Here is a 14,207-nt window from a genome sequence, read left to right as displayed (position 1 = left end):
TACGTGACCCAAAACAACCAATAAAAGGCCGAAAAAAATCTGACTGCAAACAACCCCCAAAAAACATTGAAACATTACTAAAATAAACCATTTAATAAAAGGACCAATCAACAGCCAAACATGACCAAACACACAAAGACTACGGAGGCTCAACATGACCAAACCACACAATCTATTTTCACATTTTTGGGAATATTTGGTGGTAAACGTAGCGGCAAGATGGCGAACAATGAAGTCAGTTTATGCTATGTCAAATAAATACAAATTTCTCCTCCAATGAGTTTTTTTTTTAAAGGCTTTTATATGAAAGTATATATATATACTATTGCATTATTGTTTTTTTTTTAAATCACTAAAAGGCACTGAATGATCCACACTTTCCCTTTAAGTTATCCAAAATATAATGTGATTAGTTTGAGTAATGTCAAAGTTTCTCTTCAGAAAAATATTTATTTAATATGAACTGCTTTGATAAATAGTTATAGGTACAACATATTAATAAAAGATTCAAATCAAGTCATGTTTATTTGTATAGCCCTTCATCACAAGCAGTCTCGAAGGCTTACAAAGACTATTGCATAATACAGACTATTATTACACCATACCCTGATGTAAAACCTGCATGAGGGCAAGGGAAAACTCAAAACCTCTGCATGAGGACAATGAAAAAACCTTGAGAAGGGACTGCACAAGCAAAACTAAATTACTGCAAGAGGATAAATAACTAAGAAAATACCAAAAGAAGTGTTTGCATAGTTTATTTTGTAGATAAATGTATTAACACAAATTATCTTTGTTTTTATTATACTTAGACTATCATGCTGTGAGTAAATAGGTGACATGTTTTGTCTTTGAGGTTTATTATCGCTTAACAAGGGGAATTGCGATCAATAATAAGAGAAGCAATTGGCTGAGGTTGACAGGTATGGGATTAAAGGAAAACCACGCTAGCTATTCCGATCGGGTGTTAGATAGATAGATAGATAGATAGATAGATAGATACTTTATTCATCTCCGCAGGGAAATTCACATTTGTTTACAAGAATCAGAACGTTTCATCACCACAATTGCGGATCCGTGTAAATATCGCAATACACAAGCTGCCCGATTCAATTTGACATTCACATGGCGTGTATTCCCTGTCGAAATATTCAGGCCTATATAAACTATAGAAACAATGTACAAATTTAACGGAATCACAGATAAAATCCCGCCGACAAGCATGAAAAGAAGTACAGCATACGTTTGTGACATTGTGTCGGGAATTCTAGCTCTTTTTAGAGAACCTGCCAACCTCCCAAATGGCTCTTTAATTTTTTTGTAGCTTTAATCCATATCTCGGGTCACAGATCTCTTAACCGCTGTTGTTGTCAGGGTACCACTTCCTGTGCTGTGTATTGGGCAAATACTGCCTGGCGAAGGCTGTCCCTGTCACTCCCCACATGAATTGGATAGTTACTGGTTTGCATGACCAGTAGCAGGAGAGGCCTTCTGATCTGACTCTGATACAGCACCTTCATCATCTGGTCATCATTGTCTTTGGAGTAAAGCATCAACCCGAGCTTCAAGGATTTGCTAGACCTTAGCGTTGATGGTTAGCGGAGTGTGACAATACTGATACTATACCCGAAGAAAACCCAGTTACTTAATCTGTAGTTACATAAAAAAACAACAATATCAAATGATTTTTTTCTTTATTGAACGTCCATCGTCTCAAAGTTTCCAGACAATTTTTAACAAACAACTCCCAGAATACCATCCAAACTGCATGTTTTTGAAAGATGAATGTGCCATTGTAATATAATTCAAGTGATTCAATCAGTACCAGGGTTGGGTAGGGTTACTTTAACTTGATTACTTTCAATTACTTTTGGATTACTCCAATACCAAATATGATAATAAAAGACAAAAGGAACTAAATATGAATACAATTAGTAAATTTTGTGCAGGCTTGGGGAGTAACGGAATACATGGAACGGCAAAAATGATGTTGGCAAGCTGTTTGGATTCATTTTCATTTTGTTTCTGTCGCATTATATGTTAGTTTTGCCGGAGATCAAAGAGATCAAAGCCAGGAGAGAAAGCTTACCACGTGTTGTGAGTCATAATTTGATTCATATTTAGTTTCTTTTGTCTTTTATTAGCATATTTGGTATTGGAGTAATCCAAAAGTAATTGAAAGTAATCAAGTTAAAGTAACCCTACCAACCCTGATCAGTACACATATCGATTAAGTTTTCCAAAACATTCTCCTTCCTTAAAATAACAAGAATGATAAATGCAGCAAGGTCCTGCTGAATGATGTGTTCAAAGATTACAATTCATGACTATCTCAGTTCATAAACTTGCTATTCCTCATAGCTAAGGTAAATGTACAAAGTTCAATAAGTGCATGTACAATAATAGTAATTCTTAAGTGAGTAGTAGTACTGACAACCCTGGACAGGTGGTTCAAGGTATCAATACATTACTGTACTTGCAGAAGTATCAGTTGCCATCTTGCGGCCATTCGTATACTGGGAATTTAAATCGTGAACAAGCCATTTTTTTTAATTTATGGGACTCTTTCACCGAAATTTAACCTCAACTATGCTGGATCAGTATGTTTAGTGTACAATAAAATATGTTTTACAGCTAAGCAAGCCTATTGAGTTTTTTTTTTAAAGAAAACATGTCACAGCTAAATTTCACAATTCCCGCCAGTGTGTCATTCAGTGATCAAAATTAGAAACATTGGCTACATTTAAGTGAAAAAACAAGTATTCTTTGTTGTCCTCATGAGCTGGATTAGATTATCTGAGATATGTATACTGTACATGTAACCGCGGTGTACCTGTCCCACCAAAGATCCACATTCACGCTGGACTGGATGATGAGGTTTTTATTACAGTTTCTGCAGATGAAATGAGTCACAACATTAGCTTCTCTGCTGGCTTTGGTCTCTTTGATCTCGTTGGCAGCTCGCTCTGTAGACTGCCCAAAGCATATCAAAGAGCTTTCTTTTCAATTTACATAAAATACATTTTAGAATATCACAATATATTTTTACATCCATTTTAACAAGATACTTTTAACAAGAGATCGTATAGGTTTTTTTTAACGTTTACAATGAATTCAACATATTTTTCTTTAGTCTGAATTTTAACCAACTTCATCCTTTTTATATATGAGAAAATAGAAATAAGAACAATAATGAGTATAAAAACGGGTACAATTTACCTGCAATTGAAATGAGTCACAACATTAGCTTCTCTGCTGGCTTTGATCTCCTTGATCTCTACAAGGGGAAGTAACATTTTAGCACAACAGAAACAAAACGAAAATAAATCCAAACAGCTTGACAACATCAATCACATTACTGTGCATGTTGAGAAATTTGTCAGCTGTGGTTATCTCATCTCATCTCATTAGCTGTACCGCTTATCCTTATTAGGGTCGCGGGGGTGCTGGAGCCCATCCCAGCCATCTCTGGTCAGTGGGCAGGGGACGCCCTGAACTGGTTGCCAGCCAATCGCAGGGAACACGGGGACAAACAACTCACTCGCTCATTCACACCTAGGGACAATTTGGACCGGCCAATCCACCCAAAATGCATGTTTTTGGAATGTGGGAGGAAACCGGAGTGCCCGGAGGAAACCCACGCAAGCACGGGGAGAACATACAAACTCCGCACAGTAAGGCCGGTAGCTGGATTTGAACCCACGCAGGAGGTTCCCACGACCTCAGAACTGTGCCGCACACGCGCTAACCACTGCGCCGCCGTGCTGCCAGCTGTGGTTATAATGTTTAAAATTAACTTTTTTTTGTGGAGCACCAAAAGATGTGTCTTACCGTTGGCAGCTCGCTCTGTAGACTGCCAACAAACCCCACCTCCCGGTCACATGTCAGAAGCCAAAACCAAACCCCACCCCATACCAGCAGGTGGCACTGTAGGACTCATCATTGCAGGACACTTACCAAAAACTATACACATATTTCAGCAGGAATTTCAATAAAACAAAAGTTATTATTACACCCGTTACATACATACAATATAATTGATTGCTTGCATAATATATAAGTGCCATAATGTTAATGGAATGCCAACTACAAAAGATTGAATTAAAATGACCTAAACTGTGATTAATATGAGTTTACTAGTCAGGTATCCAGCACGGCGGCACAGTGGTTAGCGCGTGTGGGGCACAGCTCTGAAGTCATGAAATCGAACCTTTCTGTCTGGAGTTTGCATGTTCTCCCCGTGCTTGTGTGGGTTTCCTCCCACATTCCAAAAACATGCATGTCAGGTTAATTGACCGGTCCAAATTGTCCCTAGGTGTGAATGAGCGAGCTAATTGTCTGTCCCTGTGTTCCCTGCGATCGGTTGGCAACCAGTTCAGGGTTTCCCCTGCCCACTGCCTGGAGATAGCTGGGATATGCTCCACCACCCCCGCGACTCTACTGAGGATAAGCGGTGCAGATAATGGAAGGATGGATAGTCAGGAATCAGGATAATAATGTAATCATTTGTTGGTCAAGCAATAGACTTTATTTTGAAACTATTTAAAACTCTCCCGGAAGCCGGAAATGGTCACCCAGATGCGAACAGCAGAATTACCCAACCATCCAACTAGCGCAGTAAGCTTACAGTTTTAAAAGTCTTTTATTTGAAGCACCACTTAAAATTGTATTGGTAATTTTTTTCATAACAATAACTGTTACGATACTTTAAAAAAGAAAGTGTGCTACTAAACTGTCTGTTTTGTTCCCTGCATATACTGCGCCGCCGCATTATTAAGAAAGAGACTAGCTTTAGGCTAATGCTAGCTTTAGCAGAGTAGTTGTTTGTAACGACAAGTTGTCTGGTTGACGAGTAGGATATACAACTTTTTTTTCCAGTCGAAAGGTACATTTTGAATGTTATTGTCTTGCAACTTCGTTTTCTTCATTGACTTTTTCCCTGTTTTTGTGCCATTTGTAAGGGGATACACGTGAGTTTTGATAGGCATGGCTGCAGATTGGCTGGGTAGTTTGGTGTCAATTAACTGTGGACCAACACTTGGAGTCTATCAGGGCGAGGTGTCATCAGTGGACCAGAACTGTCAAACCATTTCGTTAAAACACCCTTTCCACAATGGGATCAAGTGCCCAGTACCAGAGGTCACATTCAGGTAAAGCTCCTACGACGTTCCCAGTATACCCCTTGTTAACAAGAAAGTCTCTAAGTGACGCCCAGACCAACAATACAACACCCCCGGATCTGAAACCTACATGAGGGCAACGAAAACTAAAAAAAAAAGCTTTTGCATGAGGAAAATTGAGAAACCTTTAGAAGGGGTTGCTGGTGACCGGCATGACCTAACTGCAATGGATGCTGCAAGGGCATCAACAGACAATACACAGTCAACAGCAACAATAAACATATGTAATAACTAGGAGTGGGACGATATGCTATATACAATGATTTGATTGTATATTAACGTTCAATTTATAGCATGGTTCTCGATAATTGCCATTTGATATAGTTGATGATTGTGATTTAATTTTCTTTCCTAAAAAGGAAGCAACCTAAATCATACACTTCTGGGACAATAAATCATAAATGATGTCCAAACAATGCACTTCAGTCAAATTTATGGGCACTGGTTTTATTTTTCATTGCATGCTTTCTTCCTCCATTTTCAACTTTAGTTTACTTTCCCACAATTTTGCACAAAATCGCAAAAATTCGATTCCTGGGAGAAACATCCATTTTGAAAGTCACCACAAATAAAATCATGACATATACTTAAATCAGCTTTTTTTTGTCTTACTCGAGGCAATAACTAAAGGTGCATGGCAAGGTTCTCATAAGATGAGTAAATACCAAAATAACATTGAACTGAGCTTTCTGTCATGGCAAAATTACCACTCCCAAGCCTAAAAGCAGAATTGGGCAAACTTTTTGACTAGTTATCTGCTCTGGGTTATAAATATTGCAGCAGGGCCAGGGTGAAAATGATCGATTGATTTGATTCCAAGTATCTAACGATACAGTGTCTGGGTCCGATACATTACTTTAAATTGGTTTTGAAACAGAAGTAATTAAATTTTATCTTATGTCCCCCCTTTAAGCACTAAATTTGATAAACAGTGTTGAACTCAAAAGTTAAAAGGGGAATGAACGTGTTTTTTTCTGCTCAGCATTTGATTTTCTGTAGCGAAACACTGTGTTGTTGTTTTTCTTAATAAATAAAATGTATGCAATACAATTACAAAATAAAGAATAATAGAGCCATGTAATTGAAATCATTTTAATGTTGGGCTTGTACACAGTACACTTTAATGTGCGGCTAAGATGCATTTAAAGAAAACGTTTTTATGGGGGTTTCACAAGGTGGACTCTGGAAACAAAGGTGAAGACAAGCTCATTCATAGGCTTGTGCTTGTTAAAAATGCAACACTCAATTTTTTCATCAACAAAAAAGCACAACTTATTTTCGCTTGTTTAATTCCACCAATGGGGACAACGCTTGCGTGTCATCAAATGATTATCATTCGTTTAAAACTTTTTCTAAACTTTGTGCATCACAGCTGCTAATTACGTCCATTTTTTACTTTCTTTCACCTGCTTTAAGTCATTGTTCATAAGTTAAAGTGGTATGATGAGGAATAAAAATTTTGTGAAAATTAATTTAAAAAATTTAGGTTCTATTGACGTTCAAAATGACTGACACCCATTAATCAGCACATTAAAACAACTTTAAACTCTTTTTCTTTTAGTGCCATTGACATCAAGGACCTGAAGATCTTAGAAATTAGAAATGGGAATACTAAAAACAGCGCTTCAGTGCCCACTCATCCAAGCAGTGCCCCGGTCGCAGTACCAAAAGGTGATCCTACGACAACGGAGAGAGTTAGTTCCCCGCAACACTGCTCCAAGAGCTATGGAGACCGCCATCTGGAAGTCCCCAAAGGCTTCCGGCGCAGACACAACTCATGTAAACTTGTCCTTCAAAATCCCATGACTTGATTGTTTGTGTTCTGAAAGTAAAATACCTTTTTTTCACTGTCACAGGGTCATCAAGCAGTCGGGGTGCAAACCAAGCCACTCCCAAAAAGAATGGAGTCAAAAACGGTAGCCAAATGAAGCAAAGGGATGACGAGTGCTTCGGCGATGGCATGGACGACGGCCTGGACCAGGACTTTGACTTTGAAGGAAACCTGGCTCTTTTTGACAAAGCAGCCGTTTTTTCGGAGATCAACACGTCAGGGCGTCGTAACGGGGCGAGGTCTCGCGGGACTCCCCAAGATCAGACTCCCTCGCGTTATCGTCACGATGAAAACATCATTGAAGGCAAGCCTATTGTGTACAGACAGATAACTGTACCGCAACCTGGGGCCAAAGAATACTGCACTGGTAGGTTTTTCACATCACACAATGTAACATCATGTATTTCAATCTTGCTTTTTATTCTCCCCCTCATATAGACTCGGGACTGGTTGTACCGAGTATAGCTTATGACCTGCACAAGCGTTTGCTGTCAGCAGCAGAGCGCTACGGACTCACGTTAGAGCGAAGACTTGAAATGACAGGAGTGTGTGCTAGTCAGATGGCACTTACGCTGCTTGGTGGACCCAACAGGTACGTGGAATGGAAGGGTAACTAATGTCAGAGAATGTTATTAGAGATGATTAAGAAAATGAGGTTGGAGTAATTCTGGTTACTGTAAAAAATACTATACCTTTTCACCAAAGTTGATTTTAAAAAGTCCCCACTGGAGCTAAAAAATGTTCTTTGTGAGGACTTTGCAGACCACTTCTGAAGTAAAATGACTTGTTTCAGGTCCTGCCTTTTAGCCTATTAGAATATAAGATCTATAATCCCTGGAAAATGTATTTCACCTGAGGACACACTGTAAGGTTTTGCCTTGTTTGATACAAGGACACTTGGTCGAGTTTTCCCCCAAGTCAACCTAACAACCTGCCTTTTAGACCCAATTCCCACATCTCTTTTAGAGACATTTATAGATTCTTTGAGGAACTGATTTTAAATGGTAAATTTCTGTCTAGAAGGGTGTTTTCCCTGCCACCTTTTAAACTGCGGTGGTAAGGCCTAATTAAAGAAAAGCAACTTAGACTCGAGCTTTTTTAATAATTACTGTCCGGTGTCCAATTTACCAATTTGTTTAGCAAAGTTTAAGAAAAATATATTTTGATACACCTCTATTTTTAGAAGAAAACCGCATTTTAGAGAGAATTTAGTCAGGGTTTAGGGTCCACTACGGTACATAGACTGCCCTTTTAAAGATTTTAAATGATATCAGTTATAATATGGATTTTAACAAACTTAGTTTTGGTGCTGCTGGATTTTAGTGCTGGCCTTGAAACTGTAGATCACCACACTTTACTTAAAAGACTCAGAAACTTGGTGGGCATCCCTCTCACTGTTTTTAAACTGTTTTTTCCCTACCTCTTAAACTGACATTTCTTAGTAAGTATTGAAGCATGTTCCCCCAGAAACCATGAAGTTTAATGTAGGGTTCCCCAATGTTAAATTATAGGCCTGGTACTTTTTAATATGTATATCATCAGGAAACACATTATTTTTTATTTGTATTACTATTTATTTTGTTTTTATTGTATTTTACCCATTGTGTGTGTCTGTATATTACGTGTTTTACGTTGTTCAGGGTAAAGGGGGGGATTTTATTGTCTTATCGTACACTGAATGTTTCTATAAAGCACTTTGAGTGGCAATTTACCGTACTGTCTGAAAAGTGCATTACAAATAGATTTGATTTATAATGGCGCCTGAAAACATTTATGACGCCCCTCTAGAGCAGAAATGAGGCAATTGTTTGTTGTTTTTGCCAACATTATTCATATTTTCCATAACAGGAGCAAACATAAAGTCAGAGTACTTTATTCAATATTTAGTATTTACTCAGAATGATTTTTATTTCACTCACAAATCAAGAAAAGCTTTCAATTTATACATCCGAATTAAACAAGGGAAGGTATCTCTAAAATAGGCTGCAGTTCTTTCTGTATCATCTCGGTCATTGTCTGGTCACTGTAGTTTACTTTAGTAAAAAAAAAAAAACCTGCGAATACAATTTGGTCAACCACCATTGACAAACATACAAAAAGACACATCTGTGTTGCAATCTGGTACTATTCGCAACAGTTTGGTTGCCCTGGCATTTGTATAGAAATATAGGGCTCACGTTTTACGTGGACATTCACGTTTGTTTCGGCACAGTCCTCAATATGTGCTTATCTTTGTAATTGCCATCTTGAATGGTCACATGATCTGAAAACGCAAGACGTAAACAATTTGGAACAGAACAACGCAGCTGAAAATGGTGTGCGGTGCCACAGCGCCATTGGCGTTCTGCGGCCAAAGACGTCGACACCAAATTCCCCACAGGGTTGGCGTGGGCTGTGCGCCGGGCTTTAAATGTAAGAAATAGATGTGAATGAGTTCATTTTCTATGGCTGTTTAAGCCTGGGGCTTTAAATCCAGTGCTGCTCGCACAAAGACAAAATTGAGTTTTTAAATTTGAGCATATGGGTTTTATTTAGGTGTGAACGGTGGAAAAGTAAAGAAGTACTATAATGTGCACCTGATTATAAGTCACACCTATTACATCTGCAAAGAAATAAACTATTTGTAGATACGTAAGCTGCAACAATAATACATGTCAAGGTTTTAATAGCATACCTTTTCTTTCCTGAGAGTGGCTGTAACTTCATATGTTACGATAGGAAAATGGCTCGATCTATTTTTGAATTTTAAAAAAATACTTGAAAACACAAAGGTTGCACTTATTGAATCTGATCGGAGAAAAAGTCCAAGCTTTAATGTATTGCAACTTCCCTTCTTGCAGGTTCACACCAAAAAACCTACACCAGCGTCCCACTGTGGCGCTTCTGTGTGGGCCACACGTGCAGGGGGCGCAGGGAATCAGTTGCGGTCGCCATCTTGCCAATCATGAAGTTGAAGTCATTCTGTTCCTTCCCAACTTTGTCAAGATGCTCGAGTCGGTCACCAGTGAACTCATTCTCTTCACTAAGACTAGTGGCAGATTAGTGGCAAATATCAAAGGTGAGTTATTCTCTTCACTATGTTTAATGAAGTACAAACCTTTTTTATTTTTTTATTTTACAATTACTGTACAAATAGATACTCTATTATACATTGAAAGAATAAACTTATTTTACAGGCACAAGCTTCAAAGTTATGTATATTGTACCTGTTAGCATCTAGTAGGTTCTTTTTTAGCTCTACTCTTTTATGGGCTGTTTAGCCAGAACGCAGAACACAATGCATGATGAAAATCTGAAGCAGCGAGACTGTGAATAATAAACCACGTTACAGCAACGGATTACAGTACTATTATTATTATTATTATTATTATTATTATTATTATGTCTGTTGAGTTTGGGGGGCAGGCAGTTGGTAGTAAATGTTAAACCTGGCATAAAAATCATTACGTACCTGATTGATTCTTAATAATAACTTCTAAATGTATCTTAATGTCCCCTTAATTAAGATGCTTTAGTGATTGACTGAGCATATAATACAGTAAAATGGTAATAATATGATAAAATTAGTTAATGCAGCAATGCATATCAAACTGATAAGCCTATACACAAATCAGTACCAACAAAGTCATTCTCAACTTCATAATGTGAGAACCCTGTTTTCAAAAGATTATGATTATTATTCAGGATGAGAACTATTGGATTTATAACAGCCTCCACCTTCAATGTTGCAAAATAAAGCACTGGTTAACTGTGCTTTCAATAGTCATTGTGCAATAAAGACAATGGATAATACAGTTCTTTATAGTTCCGGGTCTTCGATGGCAAAAGAGCTATGTTTACACCACTTTACCGGCCAATTTCATTCAGTGTCTTATACATTTAAAGCCATGAAAAAACAAAGCCTTCCTTTTTTCTTAATTCATAAGTTGTAATGCCATGCTAAAATCTTGATGCCTTCTTGTGGTGTCATATTAAGGGTGATTTGACGAGTTTTTATTCCTTTTTAGGTTACCCAATTTGACTTTTATGCCTTTCAAGTTACGTAACTTCATGTAATAGTTTCCATCGTTATTTGAGTACAGACTTGATTATGTTTAACAAAGACAGGCATTACTAGTTTTATTAACAGCTTACAGCATCTGTACGGATTATTTTTGTGTGCTTTTACGTGTTTAGCTAATGCTACTTTTTCAGTGTAAAGGGAGCACAAAAGCATGTGTTACTCCGACGAGGCAACTAGAAAGCACCTTCTTTACCACCGTATATGACGGCAGATCCATTAAACACAACACTAAATATATAACGTATGTCATCAAATTTTAAGATACTTACCTGACACAAAAGTGGTCTGAGCAAATTCCTACGTATTTTGAAAGAGCTACTTTCTTGTTTATTCTTGCTAGCCATAACTTCCTCCGTTGCTCGGACAAAAGCTTTGTCTTCTCACGCTTGCGGAGTCTTATGACCGGTGTTTGCTAAAATCTGAGCTTTACTAAATCTCCAGCACAATTCGAACAACCATTGGTCCAACAAGAGAAGACCATTTTTACTTTGTAATCTCGGGTTGACTCTTTGCCGCTACTCAGTGTCGATAACATGCCATCAGGAATGGCGCAGGGTCGGAAAATAACCTGGAGGTTGTAACGTCATATGGTAACTATGTATTTTTTACGTTCAATATTACCGTACTTTATGGACTATGAGGTGCATTTTTAACCCCCAAACTGGATCACCTCATACACTACAAAATACTTTTGCCCTATTTGTGCAAAAATTGCTGATCATAATTACATTGTATGCAATTGGAATAAAACCCAAACTATTGCAGCGGTGAGAGTGCAGACATTTAACCACCAGTGACACAGACGACACACAAAAGGCATTAGATCATATTTCATTATCAAACTATTTTTCCCCAAGGTGCCATATACGATTGTTAAAGGATGAAGAAAACAGAATTTCGTCCCGAAAATACAAATAAACGAAGTCTGATTCGCCATCAGAAGAGCTGTTTCCCCTCGTCATGCTTTTTTGCATTCATGTCTTTCAGGAAGATATTCATTCTCCCTACTCAAACTTTAGTGTTTTAGTGTTTGGCTCCTCTTTTCTTAAAAAATAACATTTTCCCATGTCACCTGCATCACGATTAGCTAGTTTTCGGCGCTCTCACCGCAAAGATTACTGTCGTTTTGCGAAGCCACCTTTTTACGATTGCTCAATCATTGCAATAATATATACAGTGAGTGTAGGAAATGTGCAAAGCTCTTACTCCAGTGCGCATGTATACATATGAAATATATGTGAAAAAATACTTTTGGGGGGCTGTGCTTTATAGTCAGATTTGCCTTATCCTTTGAAAAACAAGGTACTTATTTGTATACTCTTACCTTTCGATCATTTTAAATTGTGGTATCTTGTTGAAAATGTCCTTGTATTTTCTGGACGGCAATTTCTAATTGTGTTTTGCATTTGACATGTTACAATGACAATGAATTATAATATTTTCTTGCAGCATTAAACTGCAGTATTAGCATTCTACCTGTAGATGTGGTTACTCCAATTGAAAGAATCACACTGTTAACATTATACTTCAGCTGATATTATAATATATTGTTGCTTGCTTCCACAGACCTGCCAGGTACACCCGTTGATCTAATCATCAACTGCCTTGACTGCCATGAGAACACATTCCTGATGGACCAGCCTTGGTACAGAGCAGCTGCAGACTGGGCTAACCAGAACCGGGCACCGGTGCTCAGCTTGGATCCTCCTGTTAGTGGACAGGGCCAGGCAGTAGAGGCCAAGTGGTCCCTCTCCCTTTGCCTCCCTCTCCCGCTAGCAGAGGGAGCCGGTAGGGTTTACCTGTGTGACATAGGCGTCCCCCGCCAGGTGTTCCAGGAAGTGGGCATCAAGTACCTTTCCCCTTTTGGGTGCAAATTCGTCATCCCGCTGCACTCGGCCTAACAGTACGGAGCGCTACTTGACGTTTCAAATATTTTGAGAGATTTTCATTCCCAAAATTCAAGTATCGCTCGGTTCATTTTTATTTTTTTATATAGTTGCTGACTTTTCACATTAGAATGTGACTTTGCACTCATTTTGGAGGACCAAGCTTTATTTAGTGCGTCACTTACATGCTTTTGGATTGGAGTAAGAGCAGATTTCAATTCATGAGCATTTCAACACATGAAAGTTGCAGTTATCACATAGATACTAATGTATCTTATGTCTGAATTTGAAGAAGAGCTTGTGTACAATTCAACTTAGTGTAATTTGTGTTATAGTTTCTGGAATTGAACGTTCTTGTACATTATAAATGCCATCCAAAGCAAGCGTGTACATTTTTTTACTTGTTAGTCAGAGAACAATGTTTAACAAAACTGGCAGCTACTTATTTTTTTTCCTGTGCCGTTTCAAAAAAATGATAGATTTTTTTATATAACGTCTGATGACAGATGTAACGTTTAATTCATCAAGTTCATTTGATGAGTCTCATAAAGTTAGTTTGTTTAGAATATAACTCAACAATGCTTAACAGAAGTTGACAATTTCTTTGATGAGCTGCTTTTATGGGTCAGTGGATAGACAAAAATTAAAGCTATTGCTAATCACTTTGACCTAGTAGTCCGAATTACAAATGGTGGTCTTGAAGTAAGCTGAAAATGATGCTGTGAAGTGGAATTCAGGTTTGAGTAGTTTAACTCACTGGTTTGTTCTGTGCTTGGTTCGAGAGATATTGAAATAATCTCCATTAGGTCCATTCTATTCTCCCCTTAATCTTTTATTTGAGCACAGTTTTTAAGTTACATTAAGGTACAATTTGAGTCTTTTTCATTTACAGCATGATATACCCAAATGTGGAAGATTTACAAGGATTCGCACCATATCTTCATCAGCGGTAGGGTCATGTGGATTTTTTGTCCTCCCCCAATGTTCCAGAGTCCCAATGTGCCATGTGACGGGAAAAGCCTGATGTCAAAAAGCGATAAATGATTGTGAAATATTGTGATCGGCTTCTCACTTTTGTCAGAGCTGCTGAGAGTCTCACGCCTTTGCTGCTGCGACTGCATTGGTTTCATTTGCTCAAGCTTTCAGAAATGTTCATGTCCTGCTTGTTGATTTAAAATACATTGATTTTTAAATGTTTTTTTTCTGAACTCATGTCTCCAAACAACAATTAAATATGTTGGCCTTTA

At 38.0% G+C, this 14,207-nt stretch overlaps 1 protein-coding gene across 2 annotated transcripts; it reads left to right on the top strand.

The window, feature by feature from the left end:
- Nucleotides 1-4,560: 4,560 nt before the first annotated feature.
- Nucleotides 4,561-14,207, top strand: edc3 (enhancer of mRNA decapping 3 homolog (S. cerevisiae)). 2 transcript variants are annotated; one of them, XM_088339968.1, is made up of 7 exons: nucleotides 4,561-4,617; nucleotides 4,962-5,150; nucleotides 6,742-6,959; nucleotides 7,037-7,378; nucleotides 7,450-7,603; nucleotides 9,852-10,069; nucleotides 12,641-14,207. In XM_088339968.1, the coding sequence occupies exons 2-7, from the start codon at nucleotides 4,987-4,989 to the stop codon at nucleotides 12,973-12,975; spliced, it is 1,431 nt and encodes a 476-aa protein (XP_088196094.1). In that variant the 5' UTR covers nucleotides 4,561-4,617; nucleotides 4,962-4,986; the 3' UTR covers nucleotides 12,976-14,207. The 2 variants fall into 2 exon arrangements, with proteins under 2 accessions (XP_088196094.1, XP_088196093.1); XM_088339967.1 differs by having other exon boundaries at nucleotides 4,575-4,885.

The sequence above is a fragment of the Urocampus carinirostris genome, chromosome 7 (assembly GCF_059441175.1).
Source record: "Urocampus carinirostris isolate Australia breed hairy pipefish chromosome 7, RoL_Ucar_1.0, whole genome shotgun sequence".
Taxonomy (NCBI): domain Eukaryota; kingdom Metazoa; phylum Chordata; class Actinopteri; order Syngnathiformes; family Syngnathidae; genus Urocampus; species Urocampus carinirostris.
This window is presented reverse-complemented; position numbering and strand designations above follow the sequence as displayed.

What these genes read in the sequence shown, in the direction of transcription:
- edc3 (XM_088339968.1), top strand. Translation starts at nt 4,987, where the DNA reads ATGGCTGCAGATTGGCTGGGTAGTTTGGTGTCAATTAACTGTGGACCA. An exon ending in GTACCAGAGGTCACATTCAG is followed by an intron (nt 5,151 to 6,741) that starts GTAAAGCTCCTA and finishes TTTTTCTTTTAG; the next exon opens with TGCCATTGACATCAAGGACC. An exon ending in GGCCAAAGAATACTGCACTG is followed by an intron (nt 7,379 to 7,449) that starts GTAGGTTTTTCA and finishes CCCCTCATATAG; the next exon opens with ACTCGGGACTGGTTGTACCG.